Below are 21,054 nucleotides of genomic sequence, written 5' to 3' on the forward strand. Positions count from 1 at the left end.
GATTGAATCCACGAGAATGAGACAAGACAATTTAAAATGCATAAAATTACGCTTTTTTGTTCGCAATTTTCAATTTATTCTTATTTTGTATTTTTACTGCCATTGTAACATTGTTTTTTTTTGGAAACAGCGGCTTCCAGAGACACAACTCGCCAGGTGTTAATTTATTTTTGTCTGTGCCAAATGTAAACACATGGAAAAAATATTACAAGATTGTTCATCACATAAGTGCATAATCTCAAAAATAAAAAAATCTCACAAGAGCTTGAAACCTTTTCCCCTCCCTAGCTATTACAACAACTATTATTAGTACTGTCATTACTTTGACTTTTTCCACTCTTTTTCCACTCTACAACTTCAACAACTACAATGGCAACTTTTTTACAATGGCACCAACTACTACAACTCCGTGGAAATACTATAACTTGTACTACCACTCCCTGTTACAATCACTGCAACAACTACAGCCCACATTATCCCATGGCACCAGTCAGCAGTTTTGACAACAAACTTTCCAAGAAGGATTTATTCGCACTCACAATTAAAGGGACAGATCTTAGCACCGCTTGGCTAATTATTTATCCCAGTGGCTTTATGGCTCTCATTAATTTCCCCCTCTCTTGCTGTACCTTCCATTCAAAGTGCGGAGTCAACCTGCATCTGGTGCTGATAAGGCTGGGGTCCGGCCAGCCCCTCAGTCTCCCCTCAAACTCACACACAAACATACACCTCTATCAGAATACAGGGACAGCTTCAGAAAAAATAACACACTGAAATGAAAGATAATTTAGAATAAATGTGAGTTGAAGCAAGAAAAAATAGGCCTTATATGATGTTACGATGCAGCAGGAGGTGGGTTCAGTTTAGGGCAAGCATCGCAATTAGATTAAGTCCAAAGTTTACATTTTGAATACATCCAGGATCATTAACATTTGAGAGAAGAATGAAATAAGAACTGTTAAACTAATACAAAAATATCATGCATTTCAGAACATGTTGGGTGTAAATTACAGGGTTAGCAGCTTTTAGACATGATTAAACACAACAACATTTTATTGTTTGTGGAGGAAATTATGTAACTTAAATAATATAATTCCTTGGCTAATTGCAACCATTTAAATTGCGATATACATATCTTGCAGTCTTATCCCTGGCCTAGATAATAGGAAACAATGGCAATAAATAAATGAATTGTAATGAAAGTGAGATAGTGGTATTGGTAACACAATTCAAGTTCACAAAAATAATACCAATTTTGTAAAACAGAGATAAGACTGTATTTTATCAGTGTAAACAAATAAAGCATCCATGATTTGCACCACAGCCTAAAACACACTGCTCTTTGTCTCCTGATGGCTTCCCTCTCCCTCACATTTCCACATTTCTTGGCTTGTCTGTTAGTTTGGTGAGATCGCACCCGAGCAGCTTTCCAACGAGGATATCTGCCACTAATGGCCCAATCTGGCTCCTTCTGCCCTCCAAACCCGCCCTGGCCCCAAAGCCTTCCCTCTCCCTCACCACCTCCCTCTCCTGCTAAGCTGTCCATCACTTTGGGCTAGTGACCATGTTGAACTGGGACTAACAATGATGCAAGGGCTCATTGTCAAACCAAACACCCAATTTAAGGCACTGTTTCCAAAGAAGGGACTGATAGGGGCTCCTTGCTGGTCCTACTTTCAAACACAAAGAAACGCAGTGGGCAGAAATGTGCGGAAAACCAAATATTGTAGACTTCTGCCGACTTCAAAAAGCAGTCAGATGGCAGCGGCTACCTAGGCAGTGCAGAAGATACATTACACAAAACAACACAGAAAGTGCCTAAAGAACTCTTGGAGATTCTTTCATGTTTGTTTTTACAGGGAAGCCATTTTTCTTCTTCTTCTATGCAAAATAAAAAGTAAATATGAGGCGCTTTCCATACTCATGAAATTGAACAGTTCACAGACTTTTTTGTGTTTTAGAATTAGATGTCTGTGTTTGCTTTACGGGACCATTCACCCTGTCTATATTTTCAACTCCAAAGACATTCAAATACAAATTAGCATTTTACTCATGATAAATATTCCACAAAATCTGGCACCATTTCTGTGCCAGACTGGAAAAACTGTGTGAAGTTTTTATGCTAACTTTTGGGGGTTTGGGTCAGACAATTTGAGCTCAGGTCAAAGAAATAGCCACTCAAATACAACAAAAATAAAAGGTACTATGCAACGTTTACACTCTCCGTGTTTGGGTGGGTTTCCTTCAGGCAATATCCCCCAAACATCCCTAAAACATGCACAGCAGGCTAATCCAAGATAACTCCTGAGCAAGATTCTAGCATAAAATCTGATTATAGGTCCCCGGGCGTGCCACTGAGGTTGCCCACTGTTTCAGACAGTTTACCCAGAGGCATACATTTAAATTAATACTAAGCCTGTCACAATAAATACTATATAGACTTATCGTTCAAAAAATAAAACATGGAACAATATTTTGAGAGCATCAGTATAGATCATAGATATTTTTTCTGGGGACAATTTTATTATTTTTCTGAACTGAAAGATTTAAGAAGTTTTAAGATAGAAGGCTGAATAAATAATTTCTCTAACTCATAGCAAATGTACTGTATTACTATAGTGTTCACTCTGATATTGTATATTAAAAAAAATGGGGGGATAATCTTGCTTTAAGATGACTGTGTCAGTGGAATAAAGTAGTTTCATTATTATCGTTTATCGTTTAGTTCTGTTTGAATATATCTCACTTCAAAATGTGTTATTGTGACAGGCCTATTTCAAACTCCACTTTACTACACCTGTGACTATGACTAATACTAAGGATGTGACAAAACTATTATTCAGACAGTATCTTCAGTCAGGTGAGCTGTTAAATAAAAATAACAATTTTAATTATGAATTAAAATTGTAATTTTTATTTTAATGAGTAAATCTAAAATAATCTGCAGTCTTGTTCAAGTCTGGTAAACGCTGTTCAAACTCAAGCTCCGGTCACTAGATCAATAAGAGCATAGACCCATGCAAAGACACACAAACTGAATGTAAAAGTAAAGTTTAGCCAGTCTGGTGGAGTTTTGGTGTTCACACTTGCCCGATGAGGCTCTCTCCACACTTGTATTGGCCTATCAGTGCTCAGGGGTCATGGGTCTGGCCAGTCAAGATAAAAGTGGCCCAATGAAATGAAGCCTGTAGCAGAAGCAGAGAGAGAGAGGGCTGCAGAGAGGTGATGGAGGAAACACAGTCACTTTAGAGGTGAGACTTGAGCTGGGCTGCACTGACCCCTCTGACCTGACTCTTAGCTCTAAACCACTTTGTAGAGGCCAGGGCACAGTAAAAACACACTATTCTAGGCACAGTATGAAGATACAGCAGATAGACTAATACGGCATCAATACCCAGAAACTAATAAGTACTAGTGTAAGTGAAATTATCAAAACTATAGATACTCTGAGTATCAATACTCGGAAGCAATGGCATACACAAAAAACTAAATTTAACCTTATATGAATTGTTTTAAAAATAAAATCCACACAGATTATCCAAAAAGAAAAAAAGAAAATGTTGTTGCAAACATTTGAATTGTCAATAAACATGCAATGACAATGACAAGTTATGAAGGCAGTTCAAAAGCCTACTCAAATTTTCCAAAGCAGATCCTTCTGAAACACTGCACTAAATTGTAATGTATACATACATACTGTTTATACATACTGTTCCAACACTAATATTAGCAATATTGAAAATTCAAAATACACTATATCACCCAACTTTAATCCACAGTCCTTAAAGCTGTTTGACAGTTCCTGGTAAGAATATACAATAAAAAAAAAAAAAAATAAAAAAAACACTTGTTCAAATTTCAGCTTTTGCGGCTCAGATGACTCACACAGATTGTTCTACTTTGTGAGTTTGAGATCACAGACTTGTACTGTACTGCTATCATTGCACTGGTCAATATACATCACCTCGCCCCCAAAGGATTACACCCCTTATCTCAAATGATATTCAATAAAGTATGACCGCAGAAATACCAACTGGAGTGTTCTTGCTTGGATCTGGCTTACGCTGTGAAAAAAAAAATAACACTTTATTGGAATTAAGATCAGAGTCAAGATTACCTGAGGAAACCACACTTGGATTTCTGTTCCTGTGCCACAAACCCGACTTTATTCGTGCTGCTTGGGGACCAGACCACAGTGCACTGCTCCACACGAGCCATGGGGGTGTAATGGGATGCCTTTATGAAATATATACAGGCTCTCGTGCACCTTCCTCACATCATAGCATGAGGCCAGGTCTTTGGTGGAGCACGGATAACTTAATATATGTGATTTGGAGGCCTAGAAAATGGACGATATGTTCTGCCTCAATAAAAAGCTTTATTTTTCACAACAAAATAAGATCAAAATTTGAACCCCCAAATTATTGTTCTTCTGTTTATATTTTGTTTTGATGCCATATCACTATGTTGAGGTATTTTTGTATTAAGTTATTTGCATGGCATTCCTTAAAATGCATTTTATAATTCAGTAATATTAATTAGTCAAAATTAAAACAGCAAACAAGGTATTTACTTAAACTGTGTTACCAAAAGGTTTGACATTACTCTTTATTATGTGATAGTTCAGAAAAGTATTTGTGTCCATTCTAAAAAAAAAAAAATTATACATTTTTGAAAGAACTGTCAGGCAAAAGAAAAATTGTAAAACTTAAAGAAAGACCGGTATTCCTATTTTCCATAATTTAACAGAATTCAAAACAAGTCTGTAACAGGGAAGCAAGTGAGGGGGTGTATCAATAATCTGCCATGATAAAAGAAAGTTATTTATTCTAATTTGAGATTAAGAACAGGTTTCTGTGGCATCACCACTCATCCCAGCTCTGTCCTTCGTTCATGGCTGTATCTCACCAAGGTGTTGTGGATGATACACTCACTCATTTGTGCTGCCTAATTAGCTGCATCCTCCCTCCACTCTGCTGTGCCACTGCCATCCATTCAGGGCCTCAGAATGGGAAGTCATCAGTAACCGTGAAGTTAACTCCAAGTAATTGCACAATATCCTCATTTGGTTCACAACTGTTTAGCTTTTATGCTAGCCACAAGTCTGGATAAATGGAAAAGACTGTTAAGAAGGGCTCCATAACTACCTAAACTACTGTTATTCAGTGTACACTAGAAGGTGGCAACCTTTTGTGGTAATTCCATGAGGTAAAATCCAAAAATTTAAAAATATATATTTTTCAGTGTTCGGACTTAAACTTGGAAATAAAACAAAACAAACAAACTTTCTCGCCTGCTGTTTTTTTTCCTTCAAACCATCGGAAATCTAGCCCTTTTTGTTAAAAATGTGACAAAGCTTTTAGTGATGTGGTTGCAGCTCTCAGGCTGAGTATGTGAGAAGAAGAGTGGGTGCTGTCCTGCACAAACACTGCACTGTAAGTACATCCTAATTAGCTGATGTATGCAGGACCCCATCCACTTTTGGAGGGGTATCAAAAAGCAATCAACGCCCCATGCCTGATGAGCTCAAAGGGACACACATTCACATTGTCTATGGAAAGATGATTTGTGGCTGGACCTCGACTTGGCTTTCCAAACCGCCATAATACCATGCAATCACAAGACATTATGCACAGATCTGAACCACAAAGCCACAGGAGCAAAAATAAAGGGAATATTGAGATCATAATTCTGAGACTGATTATGATGGGCGTCCTCGTGAAAAGCTGCTGTGGAGAGCCAGAAGTGGGAGAATTGGCCAGAGAAAGCCACACAATGTGGTTATGAATGCAGAGCAACAACATGTTTTAAAAGCAGTCATGATCAAGAGCTGTGTGGCCGCAGATAGCAGAGATCAGCAGTTAGATGATAACTGGTTGCCATGGAAAACTGAAAAACATACAGCAAGACTGTGGTTAGTTTGAATTTATGAAAGTGATTCTTTTCAGAGGAGAGAAATCAAGTGGAAATACAATACAGTGCCAAGCCGAAGAGCACTTATCACCATGAAATAGCAGGAAAACACACGATCTAGGATTTTGTCACCCATTCATAATCTCATTTGACCTGGGGCCAGACGGACGATTCGTTTCAGTAAAGACCATAGGTGTTTTAGCTGTGGGCTCCTCTGGAGAGAAGCATGTGTGTCGCACAAAGACCATCGGTTAGCGACGTACCGAAAGGGACCCTGTATCACCATCTTATCTTCAAAGCGCTGGGCAGAGCTGAGGGGAGCCGTGCCACCTCGCCTCCACACACACACTCAGGGAGGGGGATTTGGACCTGGCCCGGACCCTCCTCCAACTCGCCTGCGGAGAACAGGCAAGGTTCCTGCACACGCGGCAAGACATCAGTAGGCCGACCCCCCCCCCCCTCTCTCCAAAAACCTCCTCCCCCTCCAACTACGCCTGCCCATTCGCGTCCTGGCCTCAGCTCGACTAGGGGATGGATCTGAACTCAACTTAGACACACAGTTTCCACATTTCACAGATGGCTGGGAGAAGCTTTGCATGGAGGTGAGGAAACAGAGAGGAGAAAAGAGAGAGAGGGAGGCTCGGGCCGATTTCACACTGCGGTAGAGTGCGCTAAAGCGGGCCGCGGATAATCCACTCACTGAGGGGAAGGCCTGGAGCCATTCCGCCGACCAACCGACCGCCATCTCTCTCCACAAAGCCATAAATGGTGCATTATACAACTGGGCTTCAGAGACACTGCTGATATGCTGATAGGTGGCAGACAAAGACCAAAGGAGCAGGAGCGCAGCCACATGCTGGATGGACGGGCCTCAGTGCATAGAGTGGAGAGCTGTGGTCCTCAGACACTGCACTGTTACAGCGCTGTATCAGCTCTGATCTGACTCAGCTCAACCTGCAGCCAGCTCTCACAAGGACATGCACTAACAGTCCTCCTGCTACTCTCCAACAAAATAGCTTTTTCATTGCGCTCCACTGTGAGCTCCTATCTGTAAAGTTACCAAAAGTCTTGGAGATGAGGCTTTGAACTTATGAAAGGCAATCATTGTGAATAAAGAGAGACAGGAAATACGTATATAAACATGAGGGAATTTAAATAAATTGCCACAAAGAAAATCACAGCAAGCCCAGTGAATTATGTAACGATAAGGCCGCCACCAGCCTAAGCCATAAAATGAGATGTTTTACATGAAACGAACAGCGGTCTAGATTAGGACCCGTCCTGTTTAGACATGAAGCCTATTGGGTTGATATCACGTGTAGAGAAAATTTGAAAGATAATGGGAACTATGAGAATTGTTATAATCCAGCTGTAACAAAAAGCTGAAGTACATTGGCTTCTCCCTCCAGAAGCACAGCCTGATAAACATCTCTGATGAAAGAAGTTCATTACTTGTGCTCTGTGTAATGTAACATGCTGTATTATGAGTCTATGGACCTACAGTGAGGCGCTCAGAAGCCTTCTAATGGACATCATTAGGTGAAAACATATAAGAGATAATTATGGTAATTACAAATCCTTTTCAGTCGCCTAGAGTCTTTGACAAGAAGGTTGTCATATCAACCACTTCAAACAAACAAAGAGTTGTTGTCTCTCTCCTAAACGATGTCCGGTTCCATTCAACGGGAATTGTCTCTGGATTATCCGTTTTATTGTTTGTCAGGGCCACTGAAAGGAGGCCATGTTTTCAATGAAAAACTTGATTAAAACAAGTGATTCACAATAGTGGAGTTTGACTTACATTTGCATAGCTACTTCATTACAAGTGAGACCTTGATCTTGGAAATGTCGTATGTAAAGCTAATGGACAGGCCTATTGAAGCTGGACCCTCTGAATAAAAGAACAGCCCTGCGCCTCTGTATCAGACTTTAGAATAGAGCACTCATGGATGGTTTTATTTAATTTCAGCCACAAACACTGGCCTTAGTGCTGCTCCGAACATTTGCTTTTGGTAAACTCGTGCAAACTGCAGGCAGGGTCACACTCAGGGCAACCTTGTCACTTCATCTCCACAATCTGCACAACCAAAGTGGATTTTCCTTTGAATGGAACATGATTTTTGGACTGCAGTGAGAGCCTTGGGTGTTTATTTACAATATGCATCCAATCATCCTTTGTCACTGCTCCACGTTGCTCTTTTTCCCAAACCACAGCGAGGACGACACTGGCTGCGGATCCCACTTCTTGGCCTCTTAGCTACACAAACTTTATAACACTAGCGTCTTATCAGATCCTGCTTACAATAACAGATTTGAGTCAAAAAGCTGTTGTTTAACTTATATTCGCTCTCGTGGGAAAATTCAAACAAGTGGCGAGACATCTGCCAGTCCGCTGCAGTTAAGATGATGTCAACACCACTGAGATTCTTCCAGCAACATTTTCAATCATTCCTCGTGAGATTACGGCAATAGGATATTACGGTACAAACTACGACCATGTGTCCTGCTGCCACGAAGCTTAGCAACACATTACGGTTTGTCAAAGCTGGCTATTGCGAGGGAGAGATAGATACAGAGAGGAGAGGAGAGAAGCCATTGACCTTTATGTCCTTCATATTTGCCTAGCTTCCCCCTCGAACCCCCAATCTTTAAGAGTGAAATCATCTGATGCCAAACTAACTGTCAAGCGCCGTGTGATGGTGGCAAAGCCCGCAGACATCAATCAATCAGATTTTCCCCTCGTCTATCACAGAAAAGACGTGTTTTTTTTCCCCTGTTTTGCTCTGGCTTATCATCTGACCCAGTTGTTATCCACTTTCTGAAGCTTAAAAACTTGATTATGGACCACATGTCTCAGAAATTCACATCCCAGACATGACCAGAAGGAGAAATATTATCAGCTATTTTCGTTATAATTGAAGATGCCGAATGTAATCATTGTTTAAGTAAATGGGAGTGCTTCATTCTGTGTTTGGAGGAAGGAGGGTTTTTTTGCCAGTTATCTGCTGTTTTCAGGAATTGCATGAAACAGGAGATAAAATCCTATCTGATATCATAAGACAAAAAGGCATTTTAGTTGGCTACAGCTCTTTCTCAATGTCAACAGTTTTTAGTAATTACTGGATAAGCATTCTTTGAAATACTTGGAAAGAATCAAAATTGGACGATGCTGAAGTAATAACAGTTGAATTTCTATTTGGATGTTTACTGTCACTTTAAATAAGATAATAGGAAGCAGGAGGCATGCACTTCGCAACAGGCCTAATCTGATTTGCATAATTTAGCATGTGTAAAATCGATCATTAATGTCTAGCTTGCAATATGACTCCATTTTGGTCTATTTATGTTGCTGGGTGGCTGCTAATCATATGCAGGAGATAGGGCTGGTGATCACATGATGTGTAAGCTGCGCTGTCAACAGCTTTAGCAGCTTTGCAGTGGTGCAAATCAAAACACAGCCTCTTTAACGTATTAACATGTTTTGAAGTTTGTTTTATATTTTCCGCATATTTGACAGAAATTGTTTATCTATGTACAAAGCTTTGTCATTAGCGATTTTCCACCGAGCACAAGATGTTGTAGTGTTGCAGTGTTAGCCGACTGGGAAATGCTGATGTACAAATTGAAGTGAAAAGCTTGTTACTTAATCCTCTGTTGCCACCTATCCCTTAACTATAGAGGCTCTGCTGCAATTTGATCCCGATGCAAAGTTGAGTATCTCCCTCCTTCCCCTTTTTACAAATACTGACATGGCCAAACAAGCAGAGATTTACATTGAACATCCATTAGCATGTCTGTTTAGAAAACCCCACACAAATCATATGCTTTCATTACAGTCTAATTATCACAATTTTTTGTAGTTACAACACTGACTGACACTGCGTGGGCTAGACCAGGGTCACTTGGCGCTATGTTTACAGTTTAATGCTGACATATTTAAAACAAATTATGAGTCAAGTTTCCCAGGACCCCCTTCCATTTGTAATCTGTGAATCCAAACCTCAAGACCACAAACTTATTTTATGTCTACTTCTGAACTGAAATGTTAAAGCATCACAAATGTGCTAGAAGTTCAACACACACCTAATTGAGAACAGGTTTCAATATTGCATGGTATGATTATATGATTATTCTCCTTTAACAATGAATATTTTTTAAAACATCCTGGATTTTAAACAGTATCAGGTGTAATCCAGGTCAAAACCAGAACTAAATAGCATTAACAGGACAGACTAAATACTAAATCCTGTGAAAGTGGAATTCACATTTAATACAGTGTATATTCATGTATTCTTTGAAATGAATCTGAATCTGAACCAAAACAAAAGGAGGACTAATGAACCAGAACTAAACTAAAACTAGATTCTAGTTTATTTTAGATATTTTTTACATGACTGCATGATTCAATAGTCACTTTTTCTCAGTACAGAGCTCACAGTTTAGAATGGTACATCTAGTTGCAGTTGCAGGCATGGAGCCATTTCTCTTTATGGAAATGTCAAAGCATCACACAAATGCGATGAACCCAATATCCATATCCATGATACATCAAAACCTTGGCCGGGGCTCAGAAATAACTGCAATACCTCCGGAGCAACCTCAGAAATCCTTTTAATTGAGCAATATCTCGCTTCCTGATCCGTGTGCATCAGCAAGGTGAAAGGGGGCCGTGCAAGTTAAATGAAAGAAGAATTCCTGATGTGTGGTGGCCTCTCTCACTCACCCGGGCTATTTCCCCTCCTGGCACGGGCCAAATAGAGAATGTTAAATGAGGCAATTGTGTCCCGGAGGCAAAAAGGAGGAAGAGAGAAAAGGGGAGAGAAAGCGCGGCCAGTGTCTGTGCTCTCTGCTCTAACCCTGAGGAGCTCGGCGTTAGCATGATGAGCTGCACAAGAGCCGGCCCACTGCTGCTGTACTGTATACACAAACACAAGAGTTAGCATCCCACACGAGGAGGAGGCAAAGCACTGCTGTGTCACTCTGCTAAACAAACACTGAATCAGCCCATGTGGAATTTCACTCAGTACAGTAATGCACACATGCACAGATTTATGTACAACTTGTAAATCAGAACATGAAAAAATGAAGGTTATGCAATTTGATAAACAAGTTGAATGAATGTGATAAAAAAATATTAGTGTTGTTGGGTATGCTTAATAGAAAAAAAAAATCAGTTTGTATACATAATAAACAAAAGTTGCAATTTACTTAAATATAGAACTAAACTTGGACAAAACTTGTTGTATTTTCCAGATACTTCATTTGACAGTGTGTTTTGACTCAATCATGGAATATTTACCCTATATTTCAATAAAATTAAACATGGAGGTAACATTTTACAACCCTAAAATAAGTACACATTTCAGTGTATGTTATTAATGTTATGTTGTTACATTAAAGATTAAAAAGTAAATATTAAACATGGTAAAAATACATTGTCTGAAAAGGCTATAATTTCTCAACATGCCATAAAACTATTGAACATTAAAACATTCCACACAGCTCTGTACAAACAAATAAACACTATTTAGCAACAGTGCCGCTTCACAATGAACAGGTCTGCAGACTGTATAGTGCACAGGTCGAAGCCTGGATAAAGACCAGGATGTGGAGAGAAACATGTTAGAAGTCATGTGACGAGCTAGCGGAAGTCACCATCATACAAACATAATATACTGTACACACCAGAGGAAAGCCAGCAACAACTACTAAGGCTATTGTTGCTTCAGATTATTACTATTCACTAGATCTGCCACGATAACACAGGTTGAAGTGTGATATATTGCTTAAGCAAATATAGATGATAAACGATAATACTGAAACAAATTTATGTCACTGACACAAAAACTCAAGAGCCGATTTAAACCACAAAAACTATTCTAAATTTGCAATACTGTTAAAAATGAGTTGCAATATGAGTTGCATTAAATAAACAGCAGAATGAAACACTTAAGATCTTAGTTTACATCTGTACTGAACCACAGACGTTATGAATTCAAAGCTTTATGATTTAAATCTTATCGTATAGCCAAAAAAATAATGAAACATGTCCCAGTATTGCAAAAAAAAAAAGTACACACAATAAATACTGACCCCAAAAAATATTGTTCCAGCTTTATATTGAGTGATAGTTAATATAGTATATTACTGTGATAAGCCTATTCGACATAAAGTCAAAAATGATCAAATTTTGATAATGAATACACAAAATAAATTAGATAAACATTTCAAATCCATTCATGTCCTTCATAGCCTCAAGTTAGCACCACGTTACCAAGATATTGCTCAAATAAATGTAACTGACTACTCCTAAGCTCTGGGCACACTGACATCTCTGATAACCAAATCTTTGTCTGGGTTTTAGAAGGACGTACTTGAACAACAGCCAGACCGGGGGCCCTTCTCGCTCCACATCAATATTCAAATCTTACATCTTTGTCGCGATTAGAAACCTGCCCCTCCTTCCCCTCCTCCTCCTCCCTCCTTTTCCCCCGAAACAACAAGGTGGGGTGAAAAAAGGCGTCCAATCGATGATCTTTGAGTCTAAACTAGATTCCTGTGCAGTTTGCCACTTTCAGCAGCAAGATAAGATAAACTCCCTTTGACCTATAGAGATGAAGTTGCCATGACCATCGGGGGAGTCCACTTTCTCCATTGATATTTGGCTGATGTTACAACAAATGGAACTAGATGGTGCCTGTGATAAGGGCCATTAATTAATACCCACATTGATCCGAACAAGCGAACAGACAAGGCTATTAACTTAAAACAGGCTGAAAGTCAATTGGTACCTGGGGGCTCAATGGGCGTCATTGATATAAAATGTAAATAAACAGGAGAAGAGGAACACACTAGAAGACAATACAAAGGGATGGGACACTGATAAAAAGACAGAAAATTGATAAAAATAAGAGAATTTTAGGCAAAATACAATTGTGTTGATAAGTAAGATTCTAATTGTATTTGTGAAAAATTAAATTAAGATGAAATAAATGTACTTCTTTGAGCAAAATGCCCCAAATAGTTAGTTACTTTGGAAACCAGTATCAAATGACTACATCAAGTTTGGGTTGGACAAAACAGCACACATCAGGGGGTTATTGGAATAATAGCAGTGGAATTCAGGAAAGAGGAAGATAGAGAGGAAACTGCATGAGGAAGTGACCTGCACCTTTAAAACAGGCCCAGTTTACACACTCTCCAGTCCAGTGTGTACAGTGGGCAGAGCTGAAGGAATGACATGGACATTGGGTACATTACCACACAGGAAGTAGAGCTGCATGCACAATCGCAAACAAACAAAACCACCAGATTTAGATTACAATGCATGTTATAAACAGCAGTTCAAAAGAGTGAAGGTCTGTGATGCAACAACCAAACATTAAAGAGTGACACAAAACTGGATATTTTCATTTGAGCTTTAGAAATATTAATAATTTGCCTCAATTTTTAAAAGGCTGTAGGTACAGACTGGCTTCCTTTTTTGGGAGTAAGTGAAAAATGTAAAGTAAAAATGACTAATAATCATGAAAGACTACACTGGGCTCACATATACTGTAGAGATTTAGGTCAATATTAGGACTTATCGTGACAAAAAAGATAACAAAGATATGCAACAAGATATGCAACAATTTGAATACTGAGAATAATGTTTATAAAAATTAAATGTTGAAAAATAAAATAATGTGTAGTGAAACATGTATATTTCTGTGTGTAGTTCTAAAGCAATTTGACATTAGTAGTACTTAAACTTTAACATCAACTTATAGGGATACTCCAAACCAATAAAGAGTTTATATGTTATCGTCAAAATCACCTACCCTTAGAGACAATTAATGTGACAGTAGTTTTAATTAAACAAGTTTCAATTTGATGAAATCATTATCCCAGTCAACCAGGAAATATGAATCACTGAAAGAACCCAAGAAACTTCCATATGTGTATACCACTGGCACTTTTTCTATGAAGATATCCCTAATGCAAAACACTGAGTGCAGACACAATGGGGAAACATTATAAGAATATGACATTCATCTGCATTGTGTTTGTGTGTCAAAAGTGGAGGAGGCAATCAGGGATCCTTCAGCTAAGACGAGGCACAAGCTGTTATTGGCAGTGAACAGATGTTGGAGGGAAAGTTGGCATTCGCAAACCATTCTTCTCCTGACAGAAATCAACAAGAAGAACACTGGAGACGTCCTGATTGTCACCCGATGAAAGAGAGACCCTTAAATATACACACGCGGGCTGGCAAACAAAGCACTCCTCTTGATTTGACGCCCCCAACACATCTGACTACATCTGACTGTACCGGAGAAGGACAGGTTTTAGCGAGCAGAGGCTAAAGTGATGTATATGACAATACGGTAAAGAGAGGTGGGTAGCAATTAGTTACGTTTTTCTGAGAAACCTTTTGGACTTGTACTTCTAAGAGTAACTATTGTTTACTTCTACTTTGAAGTTTTGAGGTAACAGAACTCTTGGAAATTGCTAAAATCAGATGTTACGCGTAGGCACTTGGCATCATTTTAAAAATGAAATTGAATGACTAGTTTTGGAATCTTTTTGGAAAATGTTTACTTCTAAGGGTAACTATTGTTAACTTCTACTTTGAAGTTTTGATGTAATAGAAATCTTGGAAATTGAAAAAAAAAAAAAAAAAAAAGAATGTTACATGGCATTTGGCATTACTTACAAAATATTGAATGACTAGTTTTTGAAACCTTTTTGGAAAAAAATTACTTCTAAAGGTAACTATTGTTTACTTCTGCTTTGAAGTTCTGATGTAACAGAACTCTTGAAAATTGCAAAAAATCTGATAGGCACTAGGCATTGCTATAAAAATTATTGAATGACTATTTTTTAGAAAAAATTTACTTGTGACGCTAACTAATGTTTACTTCTGCTTTGACGTTTTGATGTAACAGAACTCCTGGAAAAAGCAAAATCTCTGATGTTACATGTAGGCATAACTTTAAAAAAAATATTGAATCACTACTTTTTGGAACCTTTCTGGAAAAAGTTTATACTTAATTGTAACTACTGCTTACTTCTATTTTGAAGTTTTAATGTAAAAGAACTCTTCGAATTTGCAAATATATCAGATAGGCAATAGGCATCGCTTTATAAATTACTAAATGAGTACTTTTTCTTCAATTTGAAAACAAGAAATAAACAGAGTAAGTATACAAACAGATGGAGAGTGAGAGTGGAAAGAATGACAGAATTGAACAAAAAGAACAAAAAAGACGCCTCCCCATCAAGCACTGAAGCTCCTCCCCATATGTACAGTAGGTACACTAATGTATACTCAAACACACACACACGTCCTGAATGTTGGCAGTCAATACAGTAAACACTCCCTTATCCCTTAGCACTGTAATCTGCCTCTGATAAATGCCCCTCAAAGATAGAAACGTCACCTGATATGATAAACTGTATGCTGACGCTACATAAAGTGGCCCTATGCTAAAGGACTTGGAGAGACCCACTACACAGAGAGAGAGAGAGAGACAGAGGGAGGGAGAGCGAAGAGGAACAAAAACTATGGCTGGGATGGAAAAAATAATTCTGAATAAAACTGAAAGACTGAATCAATTAGAACAAAAAGTTTAAATATTCATATCCTTTACAATTAAGACAGTGCACTTTCAAACTAAATTTTGTACTATATTTGAAAATATTATATAAATTATGATTTAGTGGGTAACTTGTCACACAGTACAGTCAATTAGGCATGCCATAAAATCAAAATGTTGATTCTATGAGAGACCCAAATATACAAAGGGAAATAATATCAGCTTTGCCTAAAATGTTAATGAAAAATAATCAGCATATATGCCATATTCCATATAGAGGATCTACACTACTAGAAGGAGATGAAATATATAGTGACATGGTACCCAGGGGCATTACTGCAAAGGTCCTGCACAATAATGCAATAAAAGCGCAACATAATGACCATACAGTGTGCACATGCAGTGTATGGGGAAACAGTGGGCCCTCCATATGGTGAAGACAACACAAAGGGGAGAGCACTAAGTCAGTTTAATAAGCACATTTGACATTAGACGTCGCCGCGTGGCCTCACAGGGCTGCTCCAATATGTTCCCATAAACACAGGCTCCCTACATCATCCACACTCCCCCAGCACCCACCGCCAAACTTTGGGGCAATTTTACAGAAAAATTACTCTGAGGGCCTGGTTTCAATTCAGCCTGCTCATATCTTTTCTTCCTATTAAGCATCAAAATGTTCCTTCTCTCAGCTCCAATAGAGGTATGGACACCAGCCGCAGGAGCACGAGAGGGCTGAGGGGAGAGAGAGAGAGAGAGAGGCTACAGCTTGGAGGAATTCACGCACCATATTACAGCAGCTAATCGCAATCCAGCCGGCATCAGCGATATTTTCATCATTCCTGTCAAATTCCACTGACCTGTCTCCGAACAGCTAACAATCTGGGCAATTTATTGGCATATTGGCACAGGGTGATAAGGCTAAAAACAACAGCAGCTAGCAGCTGGCCCTGGGAGATGGGCTGATAACATTGATATGTGCTCCCACACAAAACACCTCCACCACTATCTGCTCCTTCCATCGAACTCTTATTACAATAAAAGTCTATGGCTCTGTTCCGCTCTCTGGGAGAAGCAACCAGGGGAGGGGGATACAGGAGGGGCATAGAAATATATATTTATATAAAAAATCAGATGTAACGTTTCAGGGAAAAAAACAAGGGGGAAAATACATAATTTATCACAGTATTATCGGGATATCCAGGCAGCCTAATCAAGGAGCACTGAGTGACTATTTTTTGCCTTATCATCCAAAGTGGTGGAAACGGAGAAGGAATTATCAGGCAGCTGCAGATTGCTGGGCTGGAATTTTAATGGTAATAATCGGGTTTCAGATGGTATATCTTCCCTGCTTATCTTTCCCATTATCTGGCCTTATCTCCACAGTCATCGGAGCAAATTAATGGTGCTCTTTCAGCATCGCCTTTTTATCACTGCTCAGAGTGCACCCAAGGGGAAAGAATAAGCAAAATATTAAAATACTGCATAAATCACAATTTTAGATAACAGCCCAATGTATGCAGGAGGGGTGGGGGGACTGCGCCCAACAACCTTTTTGTCCTTTAAAACCACTGTCTGTGCTGACTTCAGTGGAGTGCCTTTTTCCCAGAGTTCCCGGCGCTGAGAGGATCCAGGCTGCTCCTGACCTTTCTGTTGCACTATAGTTTGATTAGACACTTAGACACTGCTCCATATTAACACGATCTACACACAGTCACATAAGTCATCCACATAAGACCTGGTCACAATAACAAAGACACACACATGTTCAGATAATGTGTGACTTATTTCACTTAACGACAAAACATGGATGCAGCTTTTGGATTGGCCTGAGGACACTGAGCCTATCACGTCATCGGTGGCGTGGTTCTGAGTTTATTATGGTTGGCTGTTGGCACTAAACAACTGAGAATAAATGTAAGTAATATACGAGTCGGATCTGATCACCATGCTGGGAATTATCTTTAAAATCAAACTTCTTTTATGTGTTATTTTTCAATATATCATTTTAATGGTAGCCCTACAATTACTATAAATTAATATGCTAAATTAAGTGAACATGTTCAGCTTGCTGTTTACACACAAGACAAAATATCTTTGGTACTTTAAAAAGGTGTATAATTGTCTTACACTAATTACATATTATATCAAGTTATGAGCAAATTATTTAAAAAAAAAGAATTTAAAAGAAATATAGAAATACATTTATGACACCAATGTCTTTAAGCCAATAGTACATAATACCCTTTCATTTTTGATAGACATCTGACACAAATGTACAGGACACACACAGTGTCACAGACACCCACAAACATAGTGTAAATCAACATCCAAACACAAAACTCAGACATGCAACATTTTGCTCTTTGGTTTTGTGATAAAAGTTATAAACAAATATTAATAAAACACCCCAAAAGCTTTTGCAACAAAAAATGACTAAAATGCTGAAGTGCTTGTGTGTTTTAAATGTGAGTGTGTGGGTGTGATTGTCACAAAATATCACCAGATTTAAAAATCAGAAAAATGCAATTGTAAATGTGTGTCTTTAATGTAATATCGTATTCTGAATATTTTCAATCACAAGAATTTAGGGATTTTTTTTTTTTTTATCCATTACAGTTTATGTGTAATATAACGTATTATAGTAAACCAACATTGTGGGCTACTTTCAAACAAACATACATAACAAGAGAGCAAAAGAAATAAAAAAGAATCCAAAATTTCAGTCACCTCTTCCCCTTTAAAACTGAGCCACACATCATCTTATGTCAATATGGGTAATCAATAGAGAATCAAGCACAGGCCCTACAGTATGTAAACATGAGGTGTGTGTGTATTACACTCACGAGTCAAGTCGTCAAATGAGTGCAACCAAAACATACCGATTTCAGGATGGACAATTTGAGACAAGACAAATAGTTTGTACATTTCAACAACACGTGAGGTTGAACCTCGTGCCTATAGTTTTGTCATAAATAACGGAGCAGCTCTGGATAGTAAGTGACTAAATAAGTGCAGCGGCAGTAAGTAAAAGTTTGGGGCAGAAGCACCGGGAGATCTGGACTAAGCGAGGTGTTGAAAACAAGAGCAGGGAAGACTGGAGCGCACGGACCGTGACAGACTGCACACGCGTGGCGATAGTTACACGCATCGGAATCAGCTCCACTGTGGTCAGCCGCGTTACAATATTACACAAAGTCTAATAAGCGCATCTAGAGACAAAGCGTGGCGGCGTAAAAAACAGAAACTTACGTTTGATCTGCCTGGGATTGCTCTGCTTCCTTCGGGACATGCCTGCTGCGCGCTGGTCAGTGAATCCAGGTGTAGTACTGACAGATCGATAGGTTTTGGTTCATCCAAGCAGCCGGTTGGGATTTTTGTCTGATGGAAATTGAGAAAGAACAAGAGGAAGGACAGGAAGAAGGAGTAGAAGAAAAGAGGGGGCACTAGTACTTTTTACGCACAAGTCTATCGTTCCGTCTGTCTTTCCTTTATCTTTCTCGTCTCTCTGGCTCAGGCTTCGCTTTCTCTCTCTCTGTCTGTCTCTCCCTCTCTCCCTCACACACACATACACACCCTCCTCCTGCTCTCTCGCGCTCTCTCACTCTTTTTCAGCAGCGTCTCTCCGCGATGAGGCTGCGCTTCGCCGCGATCCGCTCGGACTGACTAGGGAGGTGAAAACGTTTCGCGCTTTTGTTTGAAGATAACGTTTGTTCCTCTCGGGATATCGTAGCTATGGTTTGGTGAACTTCACTTGATTCACAGTTACTTTCTTAATAATTGATTGTCTTAATTAGTAACACTTTTAAGTCTGAACGTTCGAAAAGTCGCAATTAATTCCACTGCGCGTAAAAACTGTACCGTATAAGTCTAAAAATATAAATTTAAAATAATTACCCCCATTAGAATCACACAGTTGTCTACTTACATTTCCTGTCATTCCAAGATGATGAGAAATTGTTTGAAGGACCCGCTGTGGCCCAAGGTAATTTGCGGTTATGTGACACGTGGTTCTTGTCATATCAGAGCCCAATCTGAGCCGATATTGGTAAATGCCCCAGGATTAGCCCAGCAGCAGCTTAGCCACTCATTCTTCCGTGATGCACTTGATCCCATTTGTTGATCTGGTGTCCGGCCTCAAATGGCGTGACCCGGTAACAAAAGACATGTGGTTGATTTTATATTATTTTTGTTTTATTTTTATCATTATTATTATTTAAACAATTGAATATAAATCACCTTTTCTTCTTTCCATTTGTGGCCTTAACACTTGCACTGGATGCTCATTGATTCCCACTCTACCTATTTACATGTGATTGGACTGTCACTCAGACTTCAAGCAGCTTACTCTTTGCATATCCACCTAAAATACATTCTGAATATTTATGATATTTAATAGAAAAATGGTAGGAATAAGTGAGCGCCTGTGTGATTTCACTGCCATGTTCTGGACTGGAAATCACTCTTCAATTAGCCAGTTGGACTGCCAAGGAAGACAAGCAAGTGGTCTGTGAAATTATCTTGTAACCCAATTCCACAAGTTTGGGACAGAGTCTGAAACTACAGAATAATTTATGTGGCAGAGGGGTCAGTGCAGGTTCACTTTGAGGAGAGCATCTGTCTTTCAAAATCCCAGCAGGCTGCTGCCTCCTGGGAAAAATGTATTTTACAAATTTGGTCAAATTTAGTGTGTTTTGATAGAAGGCCCAATTTGAAAGCTTTTATTATAGCATTAGTTAGGAGTAAATGCCTAATTTGAGGCATTGTTCATTACTCAAGCAACATCAGATGTGCAAAAGAAAGGTAAACCGATTTTCTACTACAACATTTTTAAAAACAAGTAAGAGGTCAGGTCATAAATTAACTATTGGAGACTATAGAAACCTACCATAAGCCCATAGTTGCAGGCTGCTACTACGTTGCAAGTGAAAATAAAAAAAGAATTGTCTTTTTATTGTTAGTCAGTATCTGGTAAAGGAGCAAACTGTAACTTTAACTGAGTAAACTACATTTTTTTATTTACATATAACTGAAAGGTTTTCATTCCGCACTCTTCTCTCCAATTTATGTCTCCCTTTTGTAATTTTAATCTTCATGATTATTTATGTTTTGATTTGTTTTTATTATGATTTTAATGTATTTCTTATTCTGTAAAGCACTTTGAATTACTTTGTGTACGAACTGTGCTCTACAAATAAACTTGCCTTTATTTATAAAATTTTATATACAATAATTTAAAAATGCATTTAATTCTCACTTTACTACCGCAGATTTGTTAAGTGTTTAGTAAAAGATTTCTTATGTAAATACTGAACTCCCTCTGACTCAAATTACCATGCTAAATATCTATAAATAGCAGTACAAATGAGGAAGCGGGTGCCCAAATCAATGACTGGTGCTGAGAGCAACAACAGTGAGAGGAGAGACCCAAATTGCCAGCTGCCGATTAATTTAACGCCATCCTAAATCCGGTGAGACTGTGGCGGAGTTCTTCTGAGCACTTCCACAGCCCCAGTGGTCTGTTTGAAGCCATTTTTTGACTGACAGGTACAAGTCTGCAGAAAAA

At 38.8% G+C, this 21,054-nt stretch overlaps 1 protein-coding gene across 1 annotated transcript in view; it reads right to left on the minus strand.

Moving 5' to 3' along the window:
- zfpm2a (zinc finger protein, FOG family member 2a) overlaps nucleotides 1-19,008 on the minus strand; it is a 132,422-nt gene extending 113,414 nt beyond the window's left edge. The window contains exon 1 of the mRNA XM_055163241.1: nucleotides 18,741-19,008. Coding sequence (XP_055019216.1) covers nucleotides 18,741-18,780 — 40 coding nt within the window. The 5' untranslated portion in view covers nucleotides 18,781-19,008. The remainder of the gene's footprint in view (nucleotides 1-18,740) is intronic.
- Nucleotides 19,009-21,054: the final 2,046 nt, after the last annotated feature.

This window comes from Boleophthalmus pectinirostris, unplaced genomic scaffold (genome assembly GCF_026225935.1).
Source record: "Boleophthalmus pectinirostris isolate CB_2022bp ecotype Guang Dong unplaced genomic scaffold, ASM2622593v1 HiC_scaffold_6, whole genome shotgun sequence".
NCBI lineage: Eukaryota > Metazoa > Chordata > Actinopteri > Gobiiformes > Gobiidae > Boleophthalmus > Boleophthalmus pectinirostris.